Source organism: Papaver somniferum, chromosome 11, assembly GCF_003573695.1.
Source record: "Papaver somniferum cultivar HN1 chromosome 11, ASM357369v1, whole genome shotgun sequence".
Lineage (NCBI taxonomy): Eukaryota > Viridiplantae > Streptophyta > Magnoliopsida > Ranunculales > Papaveraceae > Papaver > Papaver somniferum.
Genome location: NC_039368.1, coordinates 137,963,037 through 137,975,704, shown reverse-complemented (window position 1 = coordinate 137,975,704; position 12,668 = coordinate 137,963,037). Strand labels below are relative to the sequence as shown.

The following is a 12,668-nucleotide window of genomic DNA, read 5'->3' as shown; positions in this document are numbered from 1 at the left end:
GGTGGGAGGAGGTGGTGGTTATATATATAGATGGTAAAGATGTATGTTTTGATGTCACCGGTGTTTCGCCATTCACAACTGCTAGAACGCGTAGTTTCACTCTTGGCCAAGCTATTAACGCTGTTGTAAGTCGCAAATTCACTAAGTATTTGGCCAAATGTGGGGCACAAGGTTATGGTTTTAATGTATTAGCTTTTTCAAACCTGGGATAATTGAGTGAGGATATGGTTTTACTCCTCAAGAGGTTGAGAAACTGCCTAATTGGTAATGATGCTAATACCAAAATAGGTGGTTCCCTTTTCATAGACTAGGTATCATTATTCAGAAAGGAGTTGGGGCCCAGCTGGTTGCTAGGTTGCCAACCAACTCTTATAACTTTGATTTTGATTCATAAAAATAAGAATCTGTATATTAATAATAATTGAAATTTAGGGTTCTGTGAATTGAATAGAATCACAATTTTAAGATTGCTCATCAACAAGAACATAATTCGTGATTGTTCAACAACTATAATCTAATTCGAAGTTAGGGTTTCAGTTTTTCGGATTTAGTTTAGGAATTCTCTTGGTAGATTACATATTGAATTGGGGATTTTCTCTCAGGTTAACGAGGGTTGCTTTGTTGTTAGTAGTCAGGGATAATTGGTGTTTTGAAGCTTCAATCAGGGTTCAATCAGTTAGGTGTTTTGTTACTCTTTTCTGTCGATTCAATCAGGGATTGAAGACGTGAATTTCTCAGTTTGAAGAGGGTTTTTTCATTGATTGAAGAAAGAGCTTCAGGGGTGTGGAGATTTGTTACTCTTTGTTTTTGGGTGCTGGTCTGGGTTTTTTCGGAGTATAACCACCACCTAGTCTTCTGTTAACAGATCCAATCCTCTCGTTCACCATCAACATCAAATTCTTTAAGGTAATTTTTTTTAATTGATGTGTTGCATTAGGTTATGTGTATTGTTTTTCTCCAATTAAGTGTTTGGTGAAGCAGTAGCAGGGGTTTTTGTTTCTTGGTGAAGCATACTATTTGTGTTAGGAGATTTTCCAATTGGAGAGTTGGTTTAGGGTTCTATGTGTTATTTTTTTCTTCCTTGAAGTTTTAGGTGTTCTTTGAATAATTCTTGAAGACTCTATTCTGGGTGTTCTTTATGAAAGCCATAGTTTCAAGCAGTTTTCTTCGGGCAATTAGATTTCCTTTACAAACTTGAGAGCTTTGTAGCTCTAGCAGGGGATTTTTGTTTTTGGTGGTATAGTACAACATGTGTGTTTTGAAGAAGCAGTGGGTTTTCCTTTGTGTAGTGTTTTTTTATTCCTGGTGTAGTACTGAAGATGTATTTTAAAGAGGAAGTGGTTTAGTATAGCAGCAGGGTCTGGAAGACGTGGTGGATTTGCTTTTGCGTAATGATTTCTGTTATTCTTGGTGTATTACAGAAGCCGTGTATTGAAGTGGCAGTGGTTTTCTTTTGTGTAGTGATTTTTGTGGGTTCAAGATCCAGTCTTGTTACTGCCTTTTCCTTCCAATTAGTGTTTCAGTGAATGGTATTTTAAGTTTTCAATTGAGGTAGTTTGCCTATTTTGAACTCTTATTTTCCCATTCTTTGATTCCTAATTGTTTTGTGTTGTTTATTTTTCTTCGTTTTTCTCCGTGGTGAGTGCTCTAGTTTTCTTCGTTTATCTCTGTGGTGTTTGGCGTACCGGTTTCAAGTAAACGGTTAAGGAAGTTACTTTGTTCATCATGTGATAATACCACGTACGAGATCACAATCACAAGCCACATCATCGGTTGTATATACGCCTGTGGTCTCACCTGCAACATAGTTATCGACGGTTACCATCATGCCCAGAACCCGAGCAGGTTCTTCCTCACGGGTTTCTTCATCTCAACCTGTTGCATCATCATCTTCTCTTGCTTCTTCGTCTGGTTCATCTACATCACAGTCTCCTTACAACCCTGTACCGGGACCTTCTTCTAATTGTGGTGACTGGATTCATTGTCCATTCAAAGATTATGATGATTGAAGTGGTGGTTTTAATGGCAGAGGATACGTCCGCAATTTCTTTCACATGCACCTTAATGACAGGCACTTTCCAACCGAAGAGGCTAAGAAACAATGCAGAGAACGACTACGTAATGATAGGGTTACATACATAGCTTGGGAGACGGTTCTACAACAATTGCACTGTTGGTTATGCAGTCACTGCATGATTTTACATGCCTGGAAGAAAACCTGCAAACACAATAACATTGTCATCCCAGGACCGTATAATGGTAGACATGTTGATTTTCTTATATCAGATATTCCTAGGCCTGAAGCAGCTGACTGTGCTCCAACTTCAACAGATATGCCTTATGTAACTCTCTCCCTGGAATTACTAAATAATGTTTTTCAGCGACAATTTACTACCATTTCAAGCATCCCTCTACCTTGCAGGCTAAGTTTTTCTCGAACCCTTACTTCCTGCCTTGATGTTGTTATTATTAATCCTAGATACATGTCTTCCTGGATAAGATTATTGCTGCTTCCTATATGTACCCTCAATTTGTGTATCCCCGAAAACTCTTTAGAGGAACGATCAGGCAACCGTAAGAAGTTACAAATTTCAGCTATTCACAAAGCCCTACTCGACTGGAGAGAACCTAATGGATGCCTCACCTTGATCAGTAGATTGTTGGAACTCCCCAAACGTAAGCAGCCAAGCAAACCAAAGAGCAAGCTGTCGCAAGATAGTGCCACTCTAGATGCATGCCGGAATAAGTTATCCAATGGACACTATACTGTTTCTATAAGGGTGCTCTCATCAAATTGTGTGGCTCCATGCAATGAAGATACAATCTCAGAATTATCAAATAAGCACCCTCTTGCTCCACCTCCAACCATCCATGTTGATCCCATTCCCTGCGATGCTCTTACAGTGGACGTTGTGTCAGTCTTTAAAGGCATTAAAATCTTTCTGAAAGGTACGTCGTATGGTCGAGACGGGTTGAGGGCTCAACATCTTCTTGATGCTATGAGTGGTGCGGCTACTGCGGTTGCAGATGAACTACTGGCCTCAATGACTAAGGTGGTTAACTTATGGATGTCTGGTAAGTGTCCATCTCCACTTGGCAAGTTAACCCCTTTGGAGAAACCGAGAGGTGGTCTTCGACCCATTGCAGTGGGTACCATTTGGAGGAGACTAGTATCTAAGCTGGATGCCATCAAAGTTGGGAAAGCTATGTCCATGTACCTTGGTGACTACCAGTTTGGTGTGGGCGTACCTTGTGGAGGAGAAAGTATTCTCCATTCTGTCAACAGGCTGATGGAACTGAAAGGTCACAGGTCTGACACCTCCATGCTTCTCATTGATTTCACAAATGCATTCAATATGGTGGACAAGACTACTCTGATTAAAGAGGTTCGATCGCAATGCCCAGCAATTTCACAATAGGTCGAGTTTTGTTATGTAACCCTCGCCAGATTATATTACAATGAAATTATGCTTTCATCTGCACAAGGGGTACCGCAGGGAGACCCCTTGGGACCGTTACTTTTTTCCCTTATAATCCACCCTATTGTGAAGAACATCTCAACCAACTGCAAACTAGATCTTCAGGCATGGTATTTGGACGACGGCACAATAATCGGGGATACATTAGAGGTTTCCAGGGCTTTGCATATCATTCAAACAGAAGGTGTTGCAAGGGGTCTTCATCTAAACATACATAAAACTGAGGTTTTTTGGCCCACAGTAGACCCAAGAAGCTATGCACCTGACGTTTTCCCATCAATATTAGCAGGCCAGCATCTGGAGTCAAATTGTTCGGCAACCCTCTCAGCTTAGACTTACAATTTTGTAAGGACATGGTTCTTCGGAGAGTGGAGAAGACAATTCAGCTTATGACTGCAATCAAGAAGCTCAAAGATCCCCAATGTGAACTGATGTTATTGTGCAACTGCTCCGTAGTTTCTAAATTATACTTTCTAAATTATACTTGACTGCAAACTATATCTCGCTTCGACACACACCTGTACCAACACACCTGTACCAATACATCTGTTACTTCACATCCGGCCAAGCAATTGCTAAAGCAGTCTTTCGCAAGTATAACAAGTATCTTGCCACATGCGAGATTCATGGGTACAGATTGGGCATTCTTGCATTCACTACTTTAGGCGAACTAGACGAAGATGCTATCACCTTCTTGAAAAGATTGAAGAACTGTCCTGCTAACAACAATGTAATTTGTGACAATGGTAGCTTTTTGTTTCATAGACTAGAGCGTTGGCTCCCAGTTGGTGGCTAAACTACCAACAAATTCTGTATAATTGACTCTTTTCTTTTGTAATAATAATAATTAAAAAAAAATTAATAATAATGATAATATAAATTTATTTTTGTTTATTTATGTTATTATTAAAAATATAATATAATAATTAATAATAATAATAAAACTTGGCATAATTTATAAATCATGATTATCATCTAGGACCAGAAGAATTGAATTCTCGGTTGAATAATTTAACATGGTGGTTGAAAAATGTGACACTGAAAAAGATGAACTAAAAAAACAAAGGCCAAAATCATTCATATTTCACCCATCACTGCTTTTAGGGAAAGCTAACTGTTGCAAAGATGTACTAAGCCTGGACTATGCTTTTACAGCAAATTCACTAGTATACATTAATAATCAATGTGCAACCATGTGGTTGATGTCATGGCTGGCCACACAATACCTAATACAACCAACCAACATGCATGGTGTTGCATGCCTATAAGATATCAACCATATGGACTATCTCAACCAATTCTCTCTTGCAACTACCAAATTATCAACCCCCTCGCTCTCATTCTCTCTAGGATTAATTAAACTTGGTGGTGGTGGGGGTGGGAAAATGAAGAAGACAGTAGTACTATATCCATCACCACTAATCGGTCATTTGATATCCATGGTTGAGTTAGGAAAGCTAATACTCAACCATTATCCTTCATTCAACATTACAATTCTCATCACAGCCATGAATTCGAAAACCACTTCTCAAACTACACCATACATAAACCAGATTTCTAAGACAACCCCATCAATTAATTTCCATCATCTCCCAACTCAACCACTCGAAAAATCGCAAACATTTTTCGATTATCTTCATCAAAACAACCCACTCGTTCATGAATCTTTGGATTTTATTGTCTCTCAAAATAACAAAATTTGCAGCTTCATTTTTGACATGTTTTGTTCAGCTTCACTTCAAGTGACTACCCAACTCCGAATTCCTTCTTACTTTTTTTACACGTCTGGTGTTAATGCTTTTACTGTTTTATTGCATTTGCCAATGTTAAACAAAACCTGGAAGAGTGAAGAGCATGATGATGAGAGTACTCTACTATTACCCAACACCTATTTGAATATCAATGGTTTGCCACCGATTTTGGCAACCGATTTACCATCATCCTCATTGAATCCTAAGGATGCATCTCATGAGGCGTTTATGTTTATATCGAAAACAGCGGTTCAAGCTAAGGGGATTATTGTGAACTCGTTTGAGTCGTTGGAACCCAGAGCAGTCAAAGCAATCAAAGGTGGGCTTTGTTTTCCCGACTCAGTGATCACACCACCGCTCTACCCGATTGGACCGTTGATTGCTGAACCAACAGCTAGTAATGAAACTTGCGATTGTTTAACATGGCTGGATAAACAACCACGCGAAAGTGTCGTGTTTTTATGTTTCGGAAGCGGTGGCATTTTCTCGGAAGATCAGTTGAACGAAATAGCGGTCGGGTTAGAGAAAAGTGGAAAGAGGTTTTTGTGGGTGGTGCGATTTCCAAGTCCAAAAGAGAGAAATGGACACAGCTCAGTATCAACAGAGCCCAGCCTAGATGAATTATTGCCCGAAGGATTTTTGGAGCGGACTAGAGAAAGAGGTTTAGTGGTCAAGAACTGGGCACCTCAAGTGGACGTGTTGAATCATAAATCGGTTGGTGGGTTTATGACTCACTGTGGTTGGAATTCGATTTTGGAAGCTGTTTGTACGGGAGTACCCATGATTGGGTGGCCTTTATATGCTGAACAAAGGGTGAACCGGGTCGCTTTGGTTAAAGAAATGAAGCTAAGTTTGTGGTTAAACGAGTCGGAAAATGGGTTTGTCACTGCAGCCGAAATCGAGGAATGCGTCAAAACAGTGATGGACTCTGAAGAAGGGAGAGCGCTGAAAGAACGAGTTGCAGTAGCTAAGGATGAAGCAAAATTGGCATTGAGCGGAGGGGGATCAACTCTCAATGCGCTTGCAAAGTTAGTCGAGTCTTGGGGTCAGGGCCAGTCTTGAAAACAAACAAAGGGAAAATAAATAAACGAAAGCGGGCAATACTATATACTTATTAATAGAGGGCCATGCGAACATACTTCCTGCTCTCGGGTCATTCCTCTAGATGCATGACTATAGATAATAGGCACTCTGACGTGCATAAACAGATTCATTTGTGCATAAACAGATTCATACTCTGGTTGATACTTTTCTTTTCCAAGACGCTACAGGGGGTTACAAAGTTACCAATATTTATTGAGCCATCATCAATAAAATGAACCCATTGTTGAGGATTGTTTTTTCATGTATGGATTTGGTGAACCTGCAGCAATCTCTTGACTTTTATTTGAAAAATGACACCCAAATTCTCATGTCAAGCTGTATTAGCAGGAATTTTATGGCAATTGCAGGATAACAAAAATAATTATTTTGGATTTTTTGTCTTTTTGAGGTCATTTATTCTGCGTTTATGTAATCAAAAAATTTTCACGGACAACAAAATAAATCGAGACCAAATTCTCTCACAAACACCGGGCCCCGTCCTCTGCGGGTCCTCCGGGTCCCACCAAAAAAACTGAATATGGCGGTTTAGTCGTAATCAGTTTTCTCGGTCCGTAAAGAATCATCCTTATGTAATAAGGTGCACATTTTTTGGCCCACTGGTTCTATCACCACGTACCATACGAAACTAATCGAATGGTCGTCTAGACTACTAGGCGTGGAGTTTGGAGCTAGAGATTGATTGATTAATGAATTTGTTTACTTATAAAATGTGGTTTTAGAGAAATTGATCATATGGATTTATTTTTTAAAATATAATCAAGTACGAATGCTTAAGAAAATATTCAAGAAATTACATGATAATAAAGCACAATATGAAGTGTTAACCGATTCTTTTTATATTTTACATAACTTAGCAGTAAAAAGTTAAAATGATGCCGAGTTTTGAACTTAAAAGATGGTAGATCCAGAGTTGGGATGCCTTACCTTCCAAGAGTGTCATAAGGGGTTATCAGATTCCATATGATTGGAAGATTGTTTTTCGCTTGGTGTTGGTAACGCCAGGGACGGATCCAGGATGACGGATTTTTAATTTTAGATTCGGGCTAATACACATGATTAACCAAAAATTTGGCTAAAATGAAAAAAATTAGACTTGTGGACCGGGAGGGTGACCGGGGTTAATGTCCCGGTTAGCCCTTTCATAGGTCCATCCCTGGATAACGCGCGCGGTGGAATGTGGTAAACCATCTGTAGCAACCGCCTTATCTTTTGCTTGAATTATTTCTGGTTACTTTTTTCCTTTTTCTTTACATTTTGATTTTACCAACTTACTTGGACCAATGGTAGATGCAACCTAACTTTTACTCCCCGATGGACAGATCCCTCAGCCACCAATCAGTAGTTCACGGGTTACAAAATCACAGACACTAAAACCCGTGACCAAAAAAACATCAATTCAAAACTGATTTTCAATTCCAATAACATAGACAAAAAAACAAAAAAAACATTTACATTATTCAGACAAATAAAAAGAAAACGCTATATCATCAATTCGGTAAGGACACAATTTCCTTCGGTTTTTTCCATGAATATTTTACTTTATCAGCAATGACAGTAACAGCTATGAAAATCCACTTATCCATGAACACCACCCAAACCTCATTTTCAGACTCACAATGGCGAATCCCTGTTGTTTGGATTATTGTTTCATTTTCATGGAAAGGGTTTATCTTCAACTTAAAATTGACGTTGTTCAACTAAAAAGGATTAAAATGGTCTGCATTTATTGAGACTCAATTTACTGACCTCAGGTACGAGACTCAGGCCCTTAGAGCCACATGATAATTTAAATGCATGATTTTCATGCACATGAAGAAATAACAATTCCACAAAATGATATATATTTAAAATAAACATAATGTTATTGTTATTACATGGTGAGCTTAACAAATCCGCATCATTTATTTCTTTGATCTTGAAGCTTTTCTAATCAAAACCAATAAACAAAGAACGCGATAGAAAACGAAAAACCCAATCAAAATGTAAATGTTGATCCATCTTTGTCTTTCATGAAGTTCTTTCTTCAACAAAACATCACCACCAGTCATCATACACACTTTATTCACTTCATCCTCCCATACCAAACATCTCGATACCATACATGAATACTCATTGATAAGAAGTGCATCGAGAGCATATTTGTACATTGACAAATAATGCATGAACAGCCAGTACTTCGGCAAACTACCTTTTGAAATAAAGTAACCGGAGAAAAGAAAGAAAGCACCGAGAAATATCGTAACTGAAGACGTACCGGCAACATAATTCGGTGCAAGAGAACTTAAGAACAGTACAAATGAATTTGCCATGAGAAGAACAATCCATATGACTAGAACAAAGTATGAAAAAGCTTGCCAAGTTGAACAAAGACCTACTAAGAAGTAAACCGAGATCGAGTAAACTAAAGCAATTGCCAACAAGTACGGTAAGAAAACTAAGGTGTTAGCGATAAGATGAGATGAAAGACTGTAAAGTCCTGTTGAAGTTTCTCTTAATAAGATTGGCCTTTCACTAATGAAGATTGGTAGAGCTTCAGTTGTCGACGAAAGAAGAAACGTAAGAGTGAAAGCAAACAGACCAAATCTTTTGTCAACCCCTTGTTTATCATAACCAACATGAATGTAAATAGTGCCTAAAACAACACCAACTATAAGAGCTTCTAATGTGTTTGTGAACAGAAGCTGTCTTGTTCTATAAATGATCTTCCAAAACCTATTGTAAAGAGTAAGAATCTCGTGAATTTTTGAACTTTTAAATCTTTTCTCTCTTGGTAAGAGATCATTGTTGGATAAAGAAGAAGATGTATGGTCAATGGATGGAGTAGGAACGGATTCGGGAGAAGTTATGATTCTGTTTTCACGCAGTTGGTTTAGTATTTCCATTGCATATTCAAGTGCATTGAGCTGCGGAGGTACTGCAAAGCCACTAGTGAGTAAAAATGACTGAAGAGAAGAAATTGATCCATGGTGTACAACTTCTCCTTTTGATAGTAAAAGAATACTGTCAATGGTGGACAAAATTTTGAAGTTGGGTTGATGAATTGAAAGGATCAAAGTTCTATGACGAGAGCCAACAATCGATCGAAGTGTTTGCATTACATTGAAAGCTGATGAGCTATCAAGACCAGAAGTTGGTTCGTCAAGAAGTAAAACAGAAGGGTCATGAAGAAGACTAAGACCGATGGAAACACGTCTACGTTCTCCACCGGACAGACCACACGAGAGACGGGTATTGGCAAGGTGAGAAAGGCGAAGATCGGCGAGGAGAGTGTCCACAACTGAGGAAATTTGTGAGTTGTCTGGAATGAGAAGTTTAGCAGCAAAAATGAAGGTTTCTAAGACTGTAAGTAATGGAAGAGATGCATCATGTTGCGGAACATAGGCGGACAGTTTCCTGAACGAAGAAGAATTAAGAGGCGTCGAATTGAGGAAAAGAGAGCCATGGGTAGGTAAAGTTCTTGCTGCTAAAATGTCAAGAAGAGTCGACTTACCGGCACCACTAGGACCAACAATGGCAAGGATTTGCGAAGGGTATGCCGTGAAAGAAACGTCCCGGATGATGTAAGTTGGTGGTGAAGATGTAGTGCAAGGTTTGAAAAGAAAATTTGGTGTGGATGATGAGGAAGTAAATTTGGTGTATGATATGGAAGACGCTGCTAGTTCATATGTTTTGAGATGGGTGTTTGGTAATGGTGATGAAGATAGGGATGAAGGTACTGATGATGATGATTGATCTTCCATGAGAGGTCTTTTTGAGAAAATGTTTTGAAGAGAATGAGGAGAGTAATAATTATATGGATTTATAGAGAATTTGCTAAATATTTTACTGAAAAAACCTTTTTTTTTTTTTTTGTACTTCAAATGTGAATACGTTATTGATTATGCAAGTTGATTGGTGATCTAGCATTGTCAAAATGGTAAAAAAATACAAGCATTCACTGACTCATATGTGAAGTTCAAGTTTATGGATTTAAGCATGCATGATGCCTTCAATCATTTAAACTTTTAGCTTGCCTGTTATATCAACACGGTGCAACTTTATCACTCTACCAGAAAGGGATCTAGTAGCACGTCTTCGAGATGTAAAACCTAAAAAAAAAACCTAGTAGCCGGTGAGAGTAGTACTGCAAAGGTTCACGTTTTGGACCATATATTTTGTTGTACCATTTATCTCATTTGTTAATATACTAAAGACTCTAATCTGCAATTAATTATTCAAGTGAACTATTTACTTGAAATCCATGGCAAATTCTTGATTCTTGAGGTAAGAACAACAACAACAGCTGGATTTCAGTATATAATAAAAGAACAAATGCATGATGTAAGAAAAGTTAATTAATGAATCCAAAAAAAGTCAGTAATAGTGGTAGGAGGAGGAAAAGTTGTTGTCTGGTAAAGTATTAGATGGCATTTTCATGAAATTCTAAAAGAAAATGCATCACGAGTGAAGTTCACTGCATAATGCCATCTCTAGCTAGCTAGTTTGTAATGCACCAATTAAGAAGCTACATAGCAGTAGAGCTCCTCAATCAATTTTTGTCATTCTCTTCAAAATGAACGAGCAATCGGTCCACTCCACGACGAGTTTTGCGTCCGTCCGTGATTAATTCGTCCACATTTTTGCAATCCTGCTTCATTGCTTGTTACTTGTTTGATGGCTGGTTGTGGATCACTTGAGAGTGAAACAGATATAAGAGTCCAAAGAGACTGAGAGAATAAATGATGTAGATTCATTGAGTCTGTAGAGCGGGACTTCTCTTTGAATGACCCTACTAATAACCCATTGACAAATTTGCGTCCAAAGACTCCAAACTACCCAAGAGACAGTGACTTAAAACTTCCACTGAGGGTACGCCTAAGGCGCCACCGCAAAGGGCCTTTCCCATAAAAAAGTGCACATTTCAGAGCCCATGTTTTCTTTGGAAATGGGTAAAATTAAAAGCCCAGAACAAAAGACAATGCATTGTTGAGACTATTAGTCCCACATTGTCTGGGTTATCTAAGATCCACGGTTTATAATCTTTGGGTCCTCTCCACTCATTGCCAATTGATTTTGAGTTGGATGCCCATATTCAGAGCAGACTATTTGTTTGTATTGAGTCATCAGTTTTGCAGACCACACCTTTAATCCGCGACATCCGATTTAATTGTCCACGTGTTAGACCCAACGAGGCTACAATTTTGTTTGTGTTGAGTCATCAGTTTTGCATTCCAGTTGACCGCACATTTAATCCGCGACACCCGATTTAATTGTCCACGTGTTAGACCCAACGAGGCTACGATTTATTTGTCCACGTGTTAGACCCAACGAGACTACGATATAATTGTCCACTTGTTAGACCGAACAAGGCTACACGTGAGGGTGCGTGTTGAGATTATTAGTCCCACATTATCTGGGAAATCTAAGGCTAAGATCCTGCGGTTTATGATCCTATGAGCCACTCCACTCATTGTCAATTGGTTCTCATTGTCAATTGGTTTTGAGTTGGATGCCCGTATTCTAACATGGCCACACGTGAGGGGGCGTGTTGAGATTATTAGTCCCACATTGTCTGGGCAATCTAAGATCATGTAGTTTATAATCCTTAGGGCCTCTCCACTCATAGACAATTGGTTTTGAGTTGGATGCCCGTATTCTAACATGCGCCACCTAGACCTAGCCGCCTCGCCTTGCATCCGTTGATTTCATTTCAAGGATTTCTGATGAAGCGAGAACGTTTGGTGAAATGATCTGAGTTTTGAACCCTATATAAATGAGATTTATGCAGGGGAGGAACCATGAAATAATTGAACCATAAGTATTTATTCATAGAAGTAACTAGATAGGAAGTAAACAAAACTGACAGAGTGCAAACTCATCTAGAAACAAGACTCGAACTTGGAAATTGAAATCAAAACCTATAAGGAGAGAAAAAAATATCTATGATGTACTCGAGTTTTTATCGGTAGCAAAGTTTTGAGGCATATTCAATAAAGACAAAAGTAATAACCCTTATCCACCATGTTTAATAAGGACAATAATGTGTTTATCATTTATTTATTTTTAATCTTCTTTATATTTTTAATTCTTTTTATATTTTTATTTTGAAAAAACGGTCACTTTTCTTTTAATTTTTTCTGTGTTTACAAAACCTAAACCTAGGTTTGGTTGACAAGTTACTTGCCGAAACCTAGATCTTTTGAAACATACCTAGGTTCGGCAAATAAGTTATCAGCAGAACTTTATTACTTAGCAGCCAAACTTCACTCTTTAACTGTCGACTCGAACAAATAATAGAAAAGCCGAATTTAGTATTGTTCTTCATAAAATGAAGTTCGGCTAACATTTTCTTGTT

The 12,668-nt window shown here is 38.5% G+C and overlaps 2 protein-coding genes across 2 annotated transcripts; one reads left to right on the top strand and one right to left on the bottom strand.

Moving 5' to 3' along the window:
* The first annotated feature begins 4,800 nt into the window (after window positions 1-4,800).
* LOC113321541 (UDP-glycosyltransferase 88B1-like) lies at window positions 4,801-6,705 on the top strand. The gene has a single exon (XM_026569440.1). It carries the CDS (start codon window positions 4,865-4,867, stop codon window positions 6,290-6,292), a length of 1,428 nt encoding a protein of 475 aa, XP_026425225.1. The 5' UTR covers window positions 4,801-4,864; the 3' UTR covers window positions 6,293-6,705.
* Window positions 6,706-8,158: 1,453 nt separating this feature from the next.
* On the bottom strand, window positions 8,159-10,100 carry LOC113323220 (ABC transporter G family member 4-like). The gene has a single exon (XM_026571504.1). It carries the CDS (start codon window positions 10,072-10,074, stop codon window positions 8,236-8,238), a length of 1,839 nt encoding a protein of 612 aa, XP_026427289.1. The 5' UTR covers window positions 10,075-10,100; the 3' UTR covers window positions 8,159-8,235.
* Window positions 10,101-12,668: the final 2,568 nt, after the last annotated feature.

Bases quoted from the DNA above. Each gene is read 5' to 3' on its own strand.
- LOC113321541 (XM_026569440.1), top strand. From the start codon at position 4,865: ATGAAGAAGACAGTAGTACTATATCCATCACCACTAATCGGTCATTTG.
- LOC113323220 (XM_026571504.1), bottom strand. From the start codon at position 10,074: ATGGAAGATCAATCATCATCATCAGTACCTTCATCCCTATCTTCATCA.